The sequence below is a fragment of the Peromyscus maniculatus genome, chromosome 8, assembly GCF_049852395.1.
Source record: "Peromyscus maniculatus bairdii isolate BWxNUB_F1_BW_parent chromosome 8, HU_Pman_BW_mat_3.1, whole genome shotgun sequence".
NCBI lineage: Eukaryota > Metazoa > Chordata > Mammalia > Rodentia > Cricetidae > Peromyscus > Peromyscus maniculatus.
Genome location: NC_134859.1, coordinates 3,305,628 through 3,326,597, shown reverse-complemented (window position 1 = coordinate 3,326,597; position 20,970 = coordinate 3,305,628). Strand labels below are relative to the sequence as shown.

The following is a 20,970-nucleotide window of genomic DNA, read 5'->3' as shown; positions in this document are numbered from 1 at the left end:
CTGGGTAGAAGAATGGTAACAAACTAAGTGCACCCTCAAGGATGAATGCACAAGACCGAGATAATTTGCACAGGGAAGAGATAAACAAGAAGAAGACCACGAAGATCTCTCAGCTTCAGGTGAACAGATAAACCGGAAACACTTGCAGAAAGAGCAGCCTAAACAGATGGGAACCTTCCCCTGCTCCGGTGTCACTTGTCATCAGAGTGAAGGTCTCTGGACCTGCCCATTCACTAGGGTAAGGACTTACATCACAAAATGCCTTGGTACCCCTTATATGGGAAGCCAGCACAAACCCAAGTCAATGCATATTTGATCACAGCTGTGCCTTAAGGCACATCAACCAAGCTGTGCCCCCACTTTATAAATGAGGACAGGTGACATTGGCATGTTTTCTCTTCTCTTTCAGAAGGCTACACAGAGAGCGGTCACTTATTCTTTGGGTGTCTGACTCACCTGTACATCAAACTTGGTTGCAGGACAGAAGGCCAGGCGTTCCTAGGCTACTGGGGTCTGCCGGTGCCCTAGCCCTGGGTCACTGCCCCTTCCTCACTGGAGACTCAGCAAAGTTCACATTTGGGTAGTGTACAGAAATAAAAGCTGTCCGCCAGCCTTCTCTGGTGAGTGGTCCACAGGGTGCCGGGAAGGTCTGGCCAGCACTCCGGAAGACTTCCGCAGCAGACTGTCACTGCCAGCCAGTGGCTCAGACCTCAGTGGCACTTGCACTTCCGCCCTGGCCCCACAGTGGCTTGCTTTGACTTGTCCCCAGTCTGTGGATGCTGATGCTTATTTTTAAATTGCCTCATTTAATGAAATGTGTGGAGCAGAGGAACACGGAGAATTGTTTCCACCTCTAAGCATGCCTCTAACGAAAATGAAAGTTTTGAGGAGAGATTCAATAAAAATGAGCTGGTAAAAATAAAGCACCAAACAGGAAAAATCTAAACCTAAGAACTCCCCATGTAGAGTACTTCCAGGGGCGGGGTGAGATTTAATTGACTGCATGTCTATGGAGAGTGGGGTGCAAAGTGGAAAAGATTCTTGCACTGGTACTTAATGCAAAAATGTCACACACAAGCCCATGTATACATCCAGGCTGTCTTAGGGTTTCTATTGCTGTGAAGAGACATCATGACCACAGCAAGTCTTCTAAAGAAAAATATTTAATTGAGGTGGCAGCTTACAGTTCAGAGGCTCAGTCCATTGTCATTATGGTAGAACATGGCAGTGTATAGGCAGACATGGTGCTGGAGAAGTAGCCTAGTGTCCTACATCTTGGCTTGCAGGCAACAGGAAGTCAACTGAGACACTGGGTGGTGTCCTGGGCATATATGAGAACTCAAAGCCTGCCCCCACAGTGACACACTTCCTCCAGTAAGGCCATACCTATTCCAGCAAAGTCACACCTCCTAAGAGTACCATTCCTTATGAGCTTATGGGGGCCAATTGCATTCAAATACAAGTGCTTGGCCTGACCTAAAAAGATGGATAAATAAATGTGCACTTATGGTCTACATGAAAATGAAATGTTAAAAGCCACAGCATATTCTTTCTGTTTTAAACTGTTTAATCTATGAAGATTCCACTGTGGGTGGAAAAGAAAGTAACAATGGGAGCTTGCTAATAATTAGACCCTCTATATCACAGACAAATCACCTCGAAACTGTCCAAGGGGCTGGAAGTGTAGCTCAGTGGTTGAGTCTTGCCTAAGGTGCTTCAGGAGTGGGTTCTATCCTCATCCCTGTAAACTAATTTCCTTAACTTACTTTATTATTATGGGGGGCACCCATGTGCCACAGCACACCTACAGAGGAGAGAGGATAATTTGGGGGAGTCTGTTCTTTCCTTGCACCTTATTTCTGAGGCAGGCTCTCTTGTGTTTTCTGTTCTGCATACTCCAGGATGCCTGCCCTGCAAGCTGCATGGTCCGCAACTCTCCTGTCTCTGTCTCCTGTCTTCCTGTAGGAGTGCTGGGGTTACAGACATATATTATATCCAGTTTCCTCTGTCGGTTCCAGGTTTCAAACTCTAGTCATCTGGCTTTTATGGTAAATGCTTTTACCCAGTAAGCAAGCTCACTGGCCCTTTGAGAACTTAAAAAAAGCCAAAAAACAAAAAACTTGCTGAAATGTAAGAACTGTTACCATAAAATATATTAAATATTGGATTAAATCTTCATTATCTGCAACTTGGGCAAAGAAAATTTTTGTAGGTGTGACATGATAAATGAAAAAGTGGATCAACTGGATTTCATCATGAATGAAAAGCTCATCTGAAAACAATTCACAGGGTGGAAGAAGATGCCTGTGCATCATACATTCAGTAAGGAGGGTCTGGTCCAGAAACAAGAACTCTTTGGGCTCAATTATAAAAAGACAACATATTTTAAAATGGCTAATGAGCCAAGTAAATATTTCTTCCGAGATCTACCAGTGGCCACTGAGCACACAAAAAGGTATTCAGTACTATCAGTGTGGTGGTCAATCAACTTCATTTGATTTAATGAATTATCATGGGACTACACCTCTGGTTCTGTCTGTGAGGGTGTTTCCAGAAAGGTTTAACTGATGAGAGAAGATCAGCCCTGAATGTGGGTGACACCCTTCAGGGACTGGAATCCCAGACTTAAGAAAGAGGGGGGAGATGGGCACAAGCATCCATTCTCCATCTCTGCTTCCTGAATGTGAGTGCAATATAAGAAGCCGCCTCACACTCCTCTGCCACAGTTGCGATCCCTTTTGGCACCACACCTCCAATTATGAGCCAAAAAATAAACCTTCTTCCTTGAGTTGCTTTGGCTAGGTATTTTGTTCCAGCAATGAGAAAGGTAACTAATATAATCAGCCATTAAGAAAACACAAACCAACAGCACAATGAGAACCCACCCCATGCTACAATCAAACAGACAGCAAGTGCTGCAAGAAAGCCGAGAAACTAAAACCCACAGACAGACACTGCTAGTAAGGAGGTAAAATGGTGTAGGTGCTTTGGCCAACAGACTGGCAGACTCTCAAAACATTAAGTATAGCTACTGCATGACCCAGAAATTCCAAACCTACACATCTGCCGAAAAGAAACAAAAATATATGAAGACTTGTATGCTGCTGTTCACAGTAGCTACTCATTTTTTAAATGCCTTAATGAATATCCATCAATATAAAAAACCCAAATTCTTGTCAATAAAGTGGACACACAAATTTGGTTATTCACACAATGAAAGGTAATGCAGTAAAAAGGGACAAAATACTAACTACTTGCTACAATGTGAATGAGCTTCTAAAACATTCCTACGCAAAACCAACAAGGAAAGTCCACATAGGATTCCAATCACAGGAAAGGTCCAAATAAGGCATGTCTGTACAGGAATTTAGTAGCTATGTGTGAAGTGTGGGAGTGGAAACACAGACGAAGATGGGCACAATGCTGCTTTAAACTACTGCATGTCTGTGTCACTCTGTAAATTTATTGAAAACAAGCTGTAAGCTCAATATGAATGAAAGTTATGGTAAATAAGTCCCAATAAAGTTTTTTAAAAATAAAAACACAGCCCGGTAATTCCAGCACTGGGGAGACTGAGGCAGGAGGCTCATTAGTTCCAGTTCAGCTTGGGCTAGAGCCTATCTCAAATAAACAAACCAAAGAGTACAGTTAGAAACCAGTTCTTTGAAAAGTGTGATCTTTTAAAATATGTAAATGTGCACTGATCACTGGATCCCTTGGCTGGTTATTACACTGAGAAAGGGAGAAAGGACTGACATTCCTTTAGTCACAAGAACTTCCTTCGGCGAATTAAATTAGTTCAGTTATTTGAACGAAGCAAAACAAAGCAAAGATGTCTTGTGAGCAGGCAGCTCTTAGAGGCAGCGAGCTCTGAGAACTCCACCATCAGGCCAGGTAGCATGTAAGTAACAGAAAGCAGATGTGAAGACCTGAAGCAATTTAACTGGCTACAGTGTAGTCAGGCCAACAGTCACTGAGTTCCAGCTCACCTGGTTAATAGCTTATAGCTCAGTTATCACCACAGGGCCTTCCACAACCAACCCAAGTCCAGCTACTGTGATTAAACTCTATTGATTTAGGCTGTTGGGCCAAATCCGTCCACTCCCACAGCTTTTATTGAACAGAATGGTCTTCAAATAAGAAAGAACTAATTTGTCCTAAATGAAAAGGCACAATTGGAGCTCTCACTTCATCTTCTGCCCAGTTACAACTGTTTAAACCTGATTATTTCTACTGAGAATCCACTTATTCTCTCCAGCGAGAGGATTTACAGGAAGGACCAAGAAATGTTCAAAATTAAGTCAGTTCCTACAAGGCAGCTGCAGAGGGGCAAAATGTCCAGGAAAACAATCTTTTATTTATTATTGTTTAAAATACAGTCCTTTAAAAGCTATTTTTTTATTCTTTTATTTCTGTGCATACCTATGTGTAAGTGTATACTACATGTATCTGGTGCCTGGGGAATCTAGAAGAGGGTGCTAGATCCCCTTGATGGAGTTACGGGTGGTTGTAAGCCACCTAACCTGGGTGCTGAGAATTAAAGCCAGGTCCTCTAGCAGAGTGGAAAATGTTCTTAAATGCTGAGCCATCTCCCCAGCCCCCCAAACAATCCTTTAAAGGAAGCCACCCAAGAAGGTGGAAATTTCCGATGGGGGACGGGGTGTCAGGAAAAATAAACTTAATGCCTCAACAAATTACACAGTTTTATTAATTTTATTTTTTATATCCTAATTAGGATATGTCAAGAAACTATAATTATCAATTGGTCTAATTAAAATGAGTAGCTGAACGTGCCTTAGGAACATGAACTTTCTCAGGTGAGACATTTATGTTTTATTTCTTATAAATCCCATTAGTAAAGCCTAGCAGATTATGTGAACAGGATGGTTGAAACTGAGACTCACTTACCCAACTCCTGGAGAAACAGAAGTACTGTCCCTCAGGGATATCACCTCCGGTAGGGATGGTATTTTCATTTCATTTGGGGGACAGACAGCTCACTGGGGACTGTGAGCACAGTGTAAACTACGGGCGTGGCTTGAGTTAACTGAACTCCTAGGATGGTCGTGTGAGGTCTGTCTCTACAGACAGAGTAACTGGACAGCCCCACGGCACTGTGAGTCGGTAACTCAGCTTGTACTCACACACATTCTGTGGCACCGGACACCATGTGCCTTCCTGCCTAAGCCTTCCTGCCAGGTTTAGGTGCCAAGACTGGCTGCTGGTTTTTCCAGAATTCCTGGCTGTTTCTACTTTTGGATCTTTGATGTATGCTACATTCTTCTGATTGTAAACACACAGCACAGACAACACACAGGCACTACCCACTTCTGTCCCCCTTCACAATAACGCCTCCAAAATCTTAAAGCAATGAACCCCATCCCTACTTCCCTAAATGTTCTGAATTCCAGATGATATCTCAAACCCTCTCTCTGACGCCAATCAACGCCCCCACCCCCTCACCCCCATCCTAGCCATCAAGCATGGCCAAGTACTTACAATCCTGACTCCTCCCACTCCGGTGGCTACTGGGTGCCAGGGATTACTATTGGGTGCCACAGCTCTGGGCCAAGATTTGCAGCCTGAGGACTGGGAATTTGTCACCCCTTCTTTTTCTATTCCCCACAACTTACTAGAGTGTAAATGAGACATGATAAGTGTTTCTCAGACTTCAGCAGGAGACTCTCCTGTCTGCTGGAGGGAACATGGATGGTATAGCCCTCTGGAAGGTAACACCCAGTAAATCTGGGAGTAATTACATCCTATAACCCACACCCTTGCTCCTGAAGAAATTCTATGTGTCTTAGAAGAAGGCTTATTACGACATTGTTAACAAGAATGAAAAGCAAATAACCAAATGATCATTGTACCAGTCAGGACCAAGGAAGAAACAGTTAACATACTAAAATTAGGAAAATCCCTGGGTCATCTTCAAAGGGATTATTTGGGATGGCTGAATGTAAAGAAACTATGAGGGACAGTTTAGCAGCCAAAGACAGAGCCACTATCACTCAGATGCCTCAATCTGGAAAAGGGGTCTGAGAAAACAGACTGCTGAGAGAAGCAGGGCTTTCAGGGGAGGAATACAGCCCTCGAAAGGGAACCCTGGAAGGACACCAAGTGCCGGAATAAGTGTGCTGGTGTTCTGTTTTCTCTTTGCCCTGATCTCCTGTGGGAGCTCCCCATTGGCGGAGTCTCTTCCTTGCCCAGCTCTCAAGCCTTCCTAAGGAATAGGGCAAAGAGTTCATTGCTGTGTGTCCATGGAAGTCACTCTCATAGAGCACTGTGGGAGAAAGAAAATTAGAGACAGAAAGAGAGAAGAAAGATACCAAGTTGGAGAAGACTCAGCATATCCAGTTACAAAATGTACAACACATATACTCAATCAATGGAATACTGCCCAGAAAGGAAATAAGGAGAACTACTTACAGTAAAATGGATGCATCTCAAAAACATACAGGGAAAAAAGAAACAAATAAAAAACAAGACACATTAAAAATTGTAGAAAATGGCACCATAGCAGATTGTGTTTTCCCCAGTCAACCACAAGTGGATTTTTGGCCATGCACTCATGCAGAACATTGAGTTGCAAAGAGGGAAAAGCACCAAAGACCTATGAGAGAATCGGAGGATTGATGTACTTTGGCTAGGCAACCAGAGGCAAGACTAGGGAAATGAACTTGAAAATAGGATGTGAAGGCTGAGACGAGCCAGACTTTCCAGTCCCACAGGGACCGTGAGAGCAGAGAAGAGCAGGTGCCAAGGCCTCCGGGGTTTGGAACCGGCCTGATTCTTTTTAGAGCAGTTCAGGCAAATTAGAGGCAGGAGAACGAGGCAAGAAAGGATTGCAAGAGTCAAGAAAGGAGAACTTTCCTGTGATTCTAAGCTAAGTGCCGAGAGGAATCAACCCCAAAGACCCAAACAAAACAGAGGGGTACAGGAACCATTCGCGTTCCCTGAGTAGCTCAAGGCCTAGCACCTGTGTTCCACCGTGGGCTACAGAAATATTCTGAATGTGTTAACGCTCCCTTTGAGGCTAAGACCAAGATCCAAGAACGTCACCAGGACCCGGACAGCCTTTCCTCTCTACTGTTATAACAAACAGCCGCAATCGTGGGGTACAAAACACAATCTTACAAGTCACAGCCTCTGACACACACACCCCGCGCTTGTCAGGTGCCTCTCAAAAGCTCGCCTCCCATAACCACGGGGGCCAGTTCTACAGATGAGGAAGTCGAAAGACAGGTCCCACGGCAGAGCCAAGGCATCTCCACTCGACTTCCGTTTCTGGTTCTTTTTTTTTTTTTTTTTTTTTTTTTTTTTTGCTTGCAAGGTCAGGGCAAGGCCAGGGTAGAACCCAGCACCGAGGAAGGCGCAACCCCTACAGAGGTCCCCTGGTGCCGTGTGTGCAACCGGCGAAGCGGTCCGGCTGGAAGTGTGCCCCGTGACCGGAAGGTTCCCGCGCGGAAGGTTCCGCAGCTCTGAAGTGCCCCCTTCCCGGGCGAAGAGCCAAGCAGTACCTGAGGAAAACGCGTCCAGGGTCCTGCCCCGGGCTCTGTGGAAAACATCCCCCGCCTCCGCAGATGACATGGCGAGCTACTTTTCTGGTCTTGCCTGGGCACGTTCTGTGGGAGGAGGGAGCGACTCCTCACCGCCGGGCAGCCCCGCCGGAACAGTTTCTGGAACCTGCCCTCGGCTCCCAGAGGGACTGGCGGGGCGGGGCTGCTCCGGTGCGGCTAGTGCTGCCTGGGAAGGACAAGGGACATGCTGCCCCTCTGGGATCGACCCGTGCGCCTGGTCAGGGTCCCACTTGCACAGGGGCAGACTTGGTGTTGACGAGTGGAGACCTGGAGTTGCCATATTTAACAAGTATAGGGCCACTTCGTAATTTGGAATTTCAGATTGAAAACAAGAACAGCAAAAAAGATACAGTATAAGTATATCCCATACAATAGTTGGGAGATACTTATGCTGTTTTTTTTTTTTTTTTTAAATATTGTTTATCTAAAATTCCATTTCAATTTGATGCCCTAGCTTTTGCAGCCCTTCCAAGCTGGCCACAACCTCGGGGGCTTTAAGGCATCTTGACTGCCTGGACATTGCCACTGTTAACATGTCACTTTTCTTTTGCTGTGCAGCGGGCATTGCCCTTAACACTTTGTGTTTAGCTCAATACCTCATTGGCTTCATTTGGCAGGTGGGGAAACTGACACTCAGAGAGCTTACAACCCTTGAAAATTAAGAGCTGCAGGCGAGCAAGGCAAGCTGGCATCTGCCCTGCACAAAAGCCATCACACGAGACCACAGCCCTCATACTTGCTACCAATTCCGATGTCAAGGCTGAAATGCTGAATTCAGATCTCCAAGAAGAAGATGTTTTGATCAAGCTCTACAGAGGTAACTTAGGGTTTGCCAAGTTTGTGAAATTCTCTTCTCGACAAGTGGCCGACACCTGGAATGTTTTTGTGGTTAGTAGAGCCAGGATGACTGTCCCATGACCTTGAGTCAGATATAGGTCATAGTGATTCAAGACAGAAATGAGCTCATGTCTCCGTACTTGGGTTCATCCTAATACTACCACTTACTGTAGGTATGACCTTCAAAATTACATTGTATCTCAGTTTTCCTACCTATCAAATGAGAACAATACCTAGGGTTATAGCGGTGATTTCTCAACCTTCCTAATGCTGCAACCCCTTAATACAGTGTTGCAGTGACCCCAACCATAAAATTATTTTGTTGCTACTTCATAACTGTAATTTTGCTACTGTTATGATTGTAATGTAAATATCTGATATGCAGATGCTCTTAGGTGACCCCTGTGAAAGAATCATTTGACCCCTAAGGGGTTGCGACTCACAGGTTGAGAACCACTGGGTTATAGGGTTGGTGAGAAACTTAGATGATGTTATGATTTGAACATAAGATGTCTCTCTTAGGCTCTGTTAACTCCACTGGTTGGGAATAAGACCACTACCAAAATTTAAAGCCAAATCTGAAATGAGCTTTAATTAAATACTGATCAAAATGGGCTCTGGCCAGATTCATCTCTGGGTTCCCAGGAAATAGTCACGAGTCACTTTTTTGCAGGAGCTTAAAGAAGCAAAACCTCTAATTTACTGCATTTTCCATCAGGTCCAGTCAGAGGCACACATACATCCTACCATTATTTCCTGCTCAGGTACCTCCTGCCCTCTGTGATCAGGCACACCCAGTGCAGATCGATCAAACGAGCACAGGACAAACAGGAACTTATTCTTAACTGCAAACAGAACTCTTAACCTGCAAGGTAAATGTTTCCTGTTTTGGTCTCCCATTTACTTAGGAAGTATCACAGCCCATGCTGGACAGTTCACCCCAGTCACTGACAGTGTTTTTGGAGGTTCAGAAGATGGCACCAGGTCGGAGAAACAAGTTCTTTTGGAAAGTATGTCTTAGGGATAATCTTGTTCCTAGCCACTTCCTGCTGCAGCCTACTTCTCGTCCACTGTAAGGTGAGAACATCCTCTGCCATGTACTCCCACTTTCGTGATGTTCTGCCCAAGTGCATGGCCCAAGCATCTGAACTGTCTGAGACAGTGTGCTCACACAAGTCCTTCCTCCAGAAGTGTTTTCTGTCATAGCAATGAGCAAAGGAACAAGAACCAATGCATTTGTATGTCAAAGTGCTTAAAATAATAGCTGTAATGGCAAGGAGTGAGTAACCGCGGTATGTTAGCCATGGTTATTACTGCTAATCATTATACCTCTGTTGCTCACATACAACCTGGACTTAAGGAGGGATCTGAGAAAATGTACAAAGTGGAAATGAGTGGCAGTCCAAGCCCTAACTTTACCAAGTGGTCCAGCCCCAGCCTTGTTCTCAGGCAGTAACTTTTGTAGCCACAGGTCTCTCAGTTCACTAACATGTAGATACAGTTCTTCCTTTGCACAGCCCATTTGAGTGTGGCCTTTGGAAAAGGAGAACTGTTACCAGGGGTGGATTGGGAGGAAAGGGGTAGATTTTAGAAGGGTGGAAGTCACTGGCTGGAATGCTACTCCACCCCATGATCATCCTTATAAGGAAACAGAATAAGCAATCTATTTGACTGTCTTAAACAATAGGCCATCCCATCTTTCTCAAGAAAGCAGTGTTGAGATCTCTTTTCAGGAGAATGGAGTGTCCTGTCCTCAGCGTGTAGTTGGGTAACAGTGACATCAGCTCTTCCTGAGGGGCTCCTATGGCTGGAGCCAATAGAAACACGCTATCTACTCTTCTCAGCTTGTGTTGTGTAGCGATTCCTTCCAAGGTGAAAACATTACATCCTAAAGGGTAGCTCCTGTCCTGGGCTGTGTGAGGGCCTCCCTCCATGAAGCAAGCAGAACAATTGTCTTCATTCACACTCCAGGGTATGAGGCAGCTGAGCATTTAACACTCTCTTTCTACGTTTTGTAGACCATTTGTCTCCTCCTTGCAACTGGGTTATGCGTATTCACCCTTACTGTTCCAGCACCCGCCACAGCACACCCTTCCGTCTACCTCCCTCCGTTGTTTCTTGGTTGCCCCAGCTGGTGGAGCTAGTTGGTGGCCCGTGAGCCACCTTGACTTCTTTCCTTATCTCTCTTTCATTCATTTTTTCTTTTTTCCTTTCTTTCTTTCCTTTCCTTTTTTTTTTTTTTTTTTTTTTTGGTTTTTTGAGATAGCATTTCTCTGTGTAGCCCTGGCTGTCCTGGAACTCCTTCTATAGACCAGGCTGGCCTCAAACTCACAGAGATCTCCCTGGCTCTGCTTCCTGAGTGCTGGGATTAAAGGTGTGCGCCATTATGCCTGGCTACGCTGGATATTTCTGAATTGGTGATTTTGGATGAGTTTGTATTTACCTATGGACTTTGCAATTTTACTTCCCATAGTGTGGTGGGCATCGTATTAGTTGCTGTCTTAGTCAGTGTTCTATTGCTGTGAAGAGACACATGACCAAGGCAACTCTTATAAAGGAAAAGATTTCATTGGGGTGGCTTACAGTTCAGAGGTTCAGTCCATTGTTATCATGGCAGGAAGCACAACATGGTGTTGGAAAGGGAGCTGAGAGTTCCTTGTCTGGACCTGCAGGCAGCGGAAAAAGAGAAAGACTCTGGGCCTGACTGGAGCTTTTGAAATCCCAAAGCCCACCTCTATTGACACATTTCCTCCAACAGGGCCACACCTACTCCAACAAGCCACACCTCCTAATCTCTGTCAAATAGTGCCACTCCCTGATGACCAAGCCTTCAAATACAGAAGCCTGTGGGAGGCGTTACTCCAACCACTACAGTTACCTTTCTCCTTGCTGTGGATGTGACAGTTTGTATGAGAAATGTCTCCTATAAATCTCAGGTGTTTGAATACTTGGTCCCCAATTGATGGCACTGTTTGGGAAACTTAGGAGATGGGGCCTTGTTGAAGGATGTATGTCACTGGAGATGGCCTTTGAGAGTTTAATGGCTTATGCCATTCTGAATCTGCTCTGCTTCCTGCTTGCCAATCTAGATGTGAGCTCACAGCTGTTGCTGCCATGATGTCCCTCTGGAACTGTAAGCCCAGAAAAAAACAAAACAAAACAAAACAAAAAACCCTTCCTTCTATAAACTGCTTCTGGATATGGTGTTTTAATCACAGCAACAGGAAAGTGACTAAGACACTGGACAAGAAGCAATTCAAGTTAAAAAAATGTTCATTTTGACTCACAATGTGAAACAGGGAAAGTGTGGAGGCAGGAATGTGAGGAGCTGGTCGCATGGCATCTGCGGTCAGGAAACAGAGGCAACTGGTCACATGGCATCTGTGGTCAGGAGGCAGAGAGAGCTGGTCACATGGCATCTGTGGTCAGGAAGCAGAGGGAGATGGATGCTGGTGCTTGGCTCACTGGCTCCTTTTCATTCAGTCTAAGATTTTAGCCCATGGATGATGATATTCAATATTTAGCACAGGTCTGGCATCTTGATTCAGTTAACCTACTAGAGAACACCTCACAGGCCTGCCCTGAGGCTCGATTCTAGATCCTGTCAAGTTGACAGTCAGTATTAATCATCACAGACCTCATTCAGTCAGTCAGGGAGATGGAGAAGAGACTGACCTCTTCCCAAGCAAGAGGAATTCAGCCGCACAGACAGCCTTTGAACTTAAAGTGAGAATCAGTGCTTTTTCCAGAGTCTTCAGTGCTCATCTTGGGGTCATCAGCCTGCCAGACCACAGGTAGCTTCCATAATCACATGAGCAAATTCCTTTAAATAAGCCTACTTACAGATTATTGGTTCTGTTTCTTTCAGTACAGACTATAAGAGATTTTTCTTCTAAAATGCTGAAATCCCAGAGTTGGGGGCATAGTTCATGTTGTTGTCATCTGGAATGAAGGATAATATCCTCACAGAAAGTGCAAAGAGCAGTGTGTCTCTTCAGTTCTATGCGTAGACATGCCCTTCAGCCTTACTCAGTACTGCCTTACACAGGGCATGGTTGGAGTCATGACAGAGGGAAGCCCAGAAGTAGCACCGAGTTTTCACTTCTGCAAATTTGGTCTCTGCCATGTACATGTATGCACATGTGTATATTCCTGTCTGTGTACATGTGCATGGATATGTACGCCATGTGCATGGTGGCCAGTGGGCAACAGTTAAATTGTTCCTCAGATGCTGTCCTACTCTTTCTCTTTTTGTTTTGTTGTTGTTATTTGTTTTGTTTTTAAGCCAGGATCTCTCACTGGTCCAGAGCTCACTAAGTAGGCTAGGGTATGTGGCCAGTGAACCCCGGAGATTTACTTGTCTTTGTCCCTCCTTTTCTGGGATTACAAGCACATAGCACTAGGGCAGCATTTTTTTATGTCAGAGTTGGGATGGAATTCAGGTTCTCATGCTTGTAAAGCAATTCCTTAAGCCATTTACCCAGCCCCTGATCTGTTTTCTGGTTTTGTTTGTTTGTTTTGGTATGTGTTTTAAGGGAAAAGCAAATAGCTTGTTTTTTAGAACTAGAAATGCCATGTGTGCTTGAAAACAGCAGCCACAACAACAAAAAATTAGGGATCTTTGTTTTGTTTGGCTCTGCAGTTTGGAAATAGGATCTCAGTATGAAGCACAGGCCGGCCTTCTATCCTCCTGTCTTCTCCAGAAGGCCGAGATTACAGGCATATGCCACCGTGCCTGGCTTACTTTTAATTTAGCATTTCAGTGATAATGCTAATGGGTTGATAGTAATAACACTCCACCTCTCATTAGATATGTTTTTGAAGACTTCCAAATTAGACCTGTATTCCTCAGCAGTAATGGGATTTCATGCCCTTGCTCCCTTTAGGAATCTCTTGAACCCTCTTCAGTGAGCTTACCTGTTTCTCTGTTACGAGAAATAAAACTATTTTGAGTGTCATAATATATAGGGGTTTTTTTTTTTGGCAGCAAGGGACTCACATGCTTTTATTTTTTTATGAACAAATATATTAAAGATGAATAAATTTTGCCACAATCTTAGTGTTTTTATTTCTTCTTAATTTGCAGGCATCTCACCAACTCCGCAGCTTCCAAATGCGAGATCTTCCAGTTTAACCATGCCTATATGCCTTGCTATTCTGCCCTATAGTTTTTTTTATAAGTTATCTACTAAGATATTCATATACATTTTTTCCTTTAATTACCAAAACAAAATAAATTTTCACTTCTTTTTAAAGTTGAGCCCACAGAGCCTGGGGTAATTTGCCCAGAGTCACCCATCATTTCTCAAGATGGCAGAACTCAGATCCCTCTTCCTGTTTCTTGCACTTTGGTTTCAATTTCACGCCACTGCCCTTTAGAACTCTTCTATGCTGACCTTCTTTCTTTCCTATGTTTTGACCGTAGAGTTTCTTAAGTCTGTTTCTTTTGAAAGGCTCTCACTATGTTGCCCACATTGACTTAGAACTCCTAAGTCCAATCGATCCTCTTGTCTCCACATCCCAAGCTCTAGGACTACAGGTATATATCACCCACACCCAACATGAGTTTCTTAATACTTATGTTTGTGAATGTGCGTCCATTTGACATCATCATTTAATTATCAACCAGTAGCTGGCTTATCTCTAAGGTGCTGAGTCACAACCTGAAGTTGCAATCACATGACAGTGTTTATTCTACTTTCTGTAAATACTGTGGACTGAGGTAAAGCCATTAATCCCACTGAGTTCTGTTTATCTTGCCTGTAAAATGGACTTCTCGTGTTTAACTACAGAGTTGCTTGGAGGATTTGGTGACATGGAGTATTTAAGGCATGTATTGTTGTCTATGGTAATTGTTCAATAAATGGCTTGTTGCGGTTGCTGTTTTGAAAGCCACCAATGGCCTTTCAGTGGGGCACAATCCTCAAGTCCCTTGGGCACAGAGGCAGGCAGGATCCTGATATTCAGAAGCTTTTTCATCTAGTAACTTGAATTTAATCAATCCATGTGGGTTTCTATTTATCCACCAATCTCCTTTTCTATCTCCCTGCATTGTGTAACACTCCCTTGAAAGGATGATCAGAGGTGCTGGTTACTCTCAAATCTTTTTTTTTTTTTTCATCATGAATAGTGACTCCATCCCCCTAAAATTCATCTTAGTGTTTTTATATTTATTAAATTTGGTGATACAAAGGTCTTGCCTCCTTTCTTGGTGAGAATAAAGGAAAACACTTTCTCACCATAAACCAATCCTCTTGATTTAAGTGTCCATCGACTATAATTTAAGCTTTCTGTAGAGGTACAAGCTCCCCAGAGAGCTTAGAAGATAGCAAAAATCCAGAACAGACCATCTCAACACACAAAGCCCTTAATCAATTACAGGATGGATCTAACTTGAGTTTTATTCTTGATTAAACTTGTTGATGTTTACCATCCTGAGAGCAGACAGCATGTCCACCTCAAAGGTCATCAATCCATATAAAGTTTCCCAATGAGAGTAACTTAGATTAAACTAGAGACAAAGAAATCTTTTAAAGTTATAAATATATTCAGAAACTTTGAAGAAGACACAAATAAACACCTAAACTATTGTGTAATATTAGTTGAAGATGTGTTACATTTATTTTTGCTATGGAACATTTATTTGATGATGCAAAGATGTGTTGCATTCTTTTATGCTGCATTTGTTTAACTCTGTGAAGCTGTGTTACTTTGCCTGTCTAAAACATCTGATTGGTCTAATAAAGAGCTGAACAGCTAATAACAAGGCAGGAGAAAGGATAGGTGGGGCTGTCAGGCAGAGAGAATAAGTAGGAGAAATCTGGGAAGAGAAGATGAAGGAGTGAGAAAAGGAGGAGAGCAGGATGCCAGAGGCCAGCCACCCAGCCAGACACGGAATAAGAAGGAAAGAGATAGACAGAAATAGAAGAAGGTAGAAGCCCAGAGGCAAAAGGTAGATGGGATAATTAGTTCAGAAAAGCTGGCTAGAGATAAGCCAAGCTAAGGGCTAGGCATTCATAAGAAAGAATAAGCCTCCATGTATTTATTTAGGAGCTGGGTAGTGGACCCCCAAAAGAACCAGAGTCAAAGAGTCAAAAATACCAACAACACTAAACAAAGAGGATAGGATAAATCCTTCAGTGACTTCCAAGAGAACAAAAACATCTGAATGAAAATAAAAAAGACAATTCAGGAAAATTGGAGTCAATAAAGAGAAACATTTCACAAATATAAATGAAACTGGAAATTAAAAGGCCAACAAGTCCACTACAAAATTCAGTGCAAGGCCTCACCTGTAGAATGGGATGTGGAACTCTGGAAGGCCTCACCTGTAGAATGGGATGAGGAACTCAGTGGAAGGCCTCACCTGTAGAATGGGATGTGGAACTCTGGAAGGCCTCACCTGTAGAATGGGATGAGGAACTCAGTGGAAGGCCTCACCTGTAGAATGGGATGAGGAACTCAGTGGAAGGCCTCACCTGTAGAATGGGATGTGGAACTCAGTGGAAGGCCTCACCTGTAGAATGAATTATGTGGAAAGCAGAATATCAGGGGTTGAAAACAAAGAGGAATTGGATCATTTAGTCAAAGAAAATGATTTTTTAATCTTGTGAGTGACACTTGAGATCTTTGGAACACCAAGAAAAGATCAAACTTTTGACTTATAGGCACTGAAGAAAGAGAATTCTGTGCTAAAGGCATAGAAAATATTTTCAATAAAACCAAAGAAGAAATTAACCCAAATATAGTGAAAGAGATGCAAATTGAGGTATAAGAGACACATAAAACACCAAATAGGCAGGATCAGAAAAGCAACACCCTTTGTCATATTGCAGTTAAAAGAAACTGTATTAAAAGCTTCAAGAGAGGAATAGCAAGCCAAATACAAACAAAGCCACATGTAGGGCCAGAAGAATAACCACTTGCTTTTCAATGGAAACCTTAAAAGACAGAAAGGCTTGGAACAGTGCATTTGAATTTCTCCACAGATGCCAACTAAAATTAGTAAACTCAGAAAACTTATCAGTCACATTGAAAAAGAAACAGCCAACTGCATAATGAGGTAATCTACAGAATTAAGGATATCTTTGCCTGCTATATACCTGACAGAGTTTGAATACCTAGAATATACAAAGAGCTAAAAAAATTAAGCACTAAGAAAACAGCAGAGGAGGTCAGTGAGTGGCTCATGGGTAGAAGCACTTTCATGCAAGCCTGATAGCCTGAGTCCTACTCCTGCAACTCCATGGTGAAAAGTAACAGTGGATACACAGAAATTGTGCTTTGATCTGCATATGCATGCTATGGCATGCATGTCCCCCACTAATAATAAATAATTTTATAAAAGAAAATAAATATCAACCTAAAATGGGCTGTGAAATTGAACATAGTTCTCAAAAGATGAAATATGAATGACTAGTAACATTTCAAAAAAGTATTTAACATTCTTAGCCATCAAAGAAATACTGAACTACCTAGCAAAATATGTACCTGGTGCAATGATGCCATAACTGCCTTGGAGGTAACCAGAACATTCATGCCACTATATCTGGAGAGGTCACAATGCTCTGTGGGGAATTACTACTGATGTTGTGCTAAATGAACATGTAATTGAGTTACCTTTTAAATTTTATATTAATACCCATAGACTAGTGTAGCTCTCAGCCTTGGTTACCCCCTTTGAGGCCCAAGGAACATTGCAGAAGATGGTGGGCATCTGTAGGAGCTGAAGGATGCGGAGGAGGGCAGGGGAGTGGTGTGTCTTCTGGATACAGTGGGGTTATTGCAATCATGGACACACAGCAGCTGTGACTGTCTTCACAGAAAAGGAGGGACATGAGGGTAAAATGTAGACTCCCTGGAAAGAAGGGGGGAGGTAGGAGAGGGGGGAATGAGAGGTGGTAGTAGCTGGGTGAACGTAATCACAGCACATTGTATATGAAATTATCAAAAAAATTATCAAATAAAAATATTTAATAATGCAAGAGAAGAATGCTATTATATACATATGCACATATATGCAGTTGCCCATCAATATTCTTAGGAGATTGACTCCAGTTTCCCTACCAAAGATGCTCAATCTGTAAACACTCAAGTCCATTATACAGGGTGAGCAAACATTTGCATATAACCTATACAACATCGTCCAGGATACTTTAAATCATTTATAGGTTACCATAATGCCTAATACAGTAAAATATTATGTATTAATAAATATTATATATAGCATGCATTCCAATTCTTTTTAATAAGCAAAACCTGGAGTCAGATACCAGGGTGAAGAAAGATCACAGAAGCAGAACAGCCAGCCATTAGAAAACTTTGTCCTGCTAAGAATCCTAAGACTGAAAGGGGGCCAAGCTCCTTTCTCCACTTGGCCTTATGACTTCCTCTCTCCATCCAGCCATATCACTTCCTGTTTCCTCCTCCCAAGTGCTGGGATTAAAGGTGTGTGCTACCACTGCCTGACCTCTAGTGGCTAACTCTGTACTCTGATCTCCAGGCAAGCTTTATTTGTTAAAGCACAAACAATATATCACCACATTTATGGTGTATTGTCTAGGCCACACAATAAAGAAAGGTTTGTGGATGTGTAAAATAGACACAAAAATTCAAATATTTTGATCTGTGGTTGAATCTGAAGGTATGAAATCCATGGATATAAAGACATGACTGTATGTGTATGTATGTGAATGTGTATGAGGTGAAAGTTCAACTGATCCACAGTCCCACTTGGATTTTAAAATTGTCTCAAATGCTGTTCTTCTAAGTAAAACTATATGAAATTGCCATATTTGTAGGCCAAAATGGTGAAATGCCAGTTGGTTCCTAGTGTTCTTGTCCTTGAACAGAGCAACTGAAAACTTCTGGTACCACTGTCTGATAGCCTCTTAGAAAACTTGCCTGGAAATGGGGTGACTGTGTTGGAGAGTGCCCTCTTATTCCCACCAATGACATAGGGGACTTCTAATTCCCCGTGCATTTGCCAAACTGCCCGGTAGGCCATGAGGGAAACACTTGACTGGCCAAGTCCATATGCTCCTCTCTCTGTTGGGATTTTCTGTGGAACGCCTGTTCCCAGGTACCTCCCTTTGGGATCCCCTTTGCTGTGGCAACAAGACACACATAACTGTCTCCCTCACCCTCAGTGTACAAGGTCGTGCAGCAGAAGCCTGACTGTACCTACAATAGTAGCACAGAATCCCCTGAAATCTGGTTTCTAAACGTTGGCTATGTCTTTAAAATTCCTGTATATCACATTAATTATCCTGAGACGGTTAAGAATTGTGACACAGAATGTTGTGAATAAAATAATAGTACAGTATAAAGTCAGTTTACAAGGTACTAGCTATAGTGTTAAGCGATAGCCTCCTGGTGCCTCATCATTACTCTAAGATCTAAGTATCATCTAGTTGCCTGTTCCTACAAAACAAGTTAGCAGAATTTAGCACTTTGACACAACACATATATTTATTTACTGTTTATCTATTTTCTTATTTAATGCATTTATTTTTAAAAACAGGGTCTTGCTATATAGCACTGGCTGGGCGCACACTGCCCCTCAGTCTCTGAATGTTGAGATTGCAGGCATACATCATCGTGCATTCTTCACCAATATTCTGCTGTGGGCTGCAAGAGGCTGAGATCAAGGCACCAGCCAGGGCTGGGGTCTCATGTTAGGGAACAGATCTGCTTTCAAGTTTATCCACGTGGTTTTTGGATGCTTTCAGTTTCTCAGGGGTGGACTGCAAGTCTTAAGTCACCTGTTAGCTCCCTGTCCATGGTTCTTTCAAACACAGACATTCACACATGGACACTTACTTCATTAATGCCAGCAAAGGACAGAACGAACTTCTTGTATAGCCTTATCACAGAAGTGACACCTCATTTTCTTTTGGTTAGAAACAAGTTCCAGGCTAGCCCATTGGTGGTTGATATTGATTGTCCATAAGGCAGGATCCAAAACTGCCTAGGAGACAACCTTCTGGGTGTGTTTGTGATGTAGTTCTAGACTGGGTTGAGGTGGGAAGATCCATCCACATGTGGGTGGCACCGTTCCATGGACTGAGGTACCAGATGGAATAAAAAGGAGAAGGAGGGCCAGACATCAGCATTCATCATTCTCTGCTTCCTGACTGCAGATGGGATGTGCCGACCTCAGACTTTTGCTTCCCTGACTTGCCCACCATGATGGACTGCCTCTGTGCCTGCATGGAGAGACAAAGCAAACCCTCCCTTTCTTAGGTTGCTTTGCTGCAGATAAATAGCGGAACTAGGGTTTGTAGCCACTCCCAGAACTCTGAAGCCCCCCCAGTTAGCCACTATCCTCTATTGCCTCAGATGAATTCACCTGATTAGTTCTCTAAAAGATTAGTACGGTTAGTCTCATATGGACTCCGGCGTTTTTCAAAATGTGTTATCCTTTTAAATTTAATCTTCCAAGTCAGAAGGAAGCTGAACAATCCTGCAGAGGACACACTTTCTAGTTTTACAGATTTCATTGAGAGATAACTTTTAATCATAAGACTAATAAGACTTCTAATGCTAAACCCTGACCCCTAGCTATTAAACACACCCTTCTACATGATCCTGAACATCTGAAAATTTGCATAAGGAGAAATAAAAATCAAGCAAACTCAAAGCGGAGACGCAAAGTGCCGAGAGAGAGAGAGAGAGAGAGAGAGAGAGAGAGAGAGAGAGAGAGAGAGAGAGAGAGAGAGAGAACTGATATTATCCATGCACTCTCCCCCTCTGCCTTTGTATTTAGCATCTGTAACTAAATTCAGAATTGAATTGACTAGCCTTGACAAACATCTTTAGACTCAGCCATACATCTGTGTATAATTTGGTTTTCAAGGGAGCAGGGGGACTAGTTCATGGGAGCCTCTGTGGGCAGAGGTATATCTTAATTCACTGAAATGTTCCTAGCAACAGAAATTGTTTTCTTTTTCGCCCCCAAGTCCTCTGAGTGGAAACAGACAAAACTGATGACAAGACATCTAGAAAATGGTCGATGTGCTTCAGTTTCCTATGAGTGCGATTTGTGTTGTGAGGATATTCTATCGCATTTACCAACAGGAAGTCCAAGTGCTGTGGTTTTTAAAAATCTAATGACAAACATGAGTTACTGCAGGTTTTTTTTCCTTCAAAAGCTAACATATGGAACAGCAGGTAAATGCGATCATGTCATACTGCCTAGGGATTGTTCTGGCATTTCAATTGCATTTTCCTTGCAGGGTGATTTTTCTTATTATCTGTTTCCATATTATTTAGCTCTGCATGCATTCAGAAGTTAGACAACTCAGTTCCTTCTGGAAAGTAACAATAACAATAATAGCAGTTATTAGCATTTTTATTGGTCACTCTATGTGCTCAGTCTTCCCTGTGCATTTTGCATGTGTGTGTGGTATGTAGTGTGTGCGCAGGAGCATTGACTGAGATACAGGTGCTTGCAGCCAAGCTTTTGTGTGTGTGTTAGTGATGGGGGCACTACTGAGGTACCTCCTCAAACTGCATCCTATACATTTCCATGCAATACATCATTTTGTTTTCA

The 20,970-nt window shown here is 42.9% G+C and overlaps 1 protein-coding gene and 1 long non-coding RNA gene across 7 annotated transcripts in view; one reads left to right on the top strand and one right to left on the bottom strand.

Moving 5' to 3' along the window:
• Cpped1 (calcineurin like phosphoesterase domain containing 1) overlaps window positions 1-7,715 on the bottom strand; it is a 120,579-nt gene extending 112,864 nt beyond the window's left edge. For 2 of the 6 annotated variants that reach the window (XM_076577838.1, XM_076577837.1), the window contains exon 1: window positions 7,521-7,715. In XM_076577838.1, coding sequence (XP_076433953.1) covers window positions 7,521-7,590 — 70 coding nt within the window. In that variant the 5' untranslated portion in view covers window positions 7,591-7,715. Of the gene's footprint in view, window positions 1-7,137; window positions 7,275-7,520 lie in introns of those variants that run through there. The other 4 variants (XM_042283521.2, XM_006983893.4, XM_016002426.3 and 1 more) reach the window with 4 other exon arrangements.
• Window positions 7,417-15,283, top strand: LOC121831696 (uncharacterized). Its single transcript, XR_006075219.2, has 4 exons — window positions 7,417-7,591; window positions 8,198-8,397; window positions 9,326-9,494; window positions 13,504-15,283. It is a non-coding gene; the product is annotated as an uncharacterized LOC121831696 (long non-coding RNA).
• The last annotated feature ends 5,687 nt before the right edge of the window (window positions 15,284-20,970 follow it).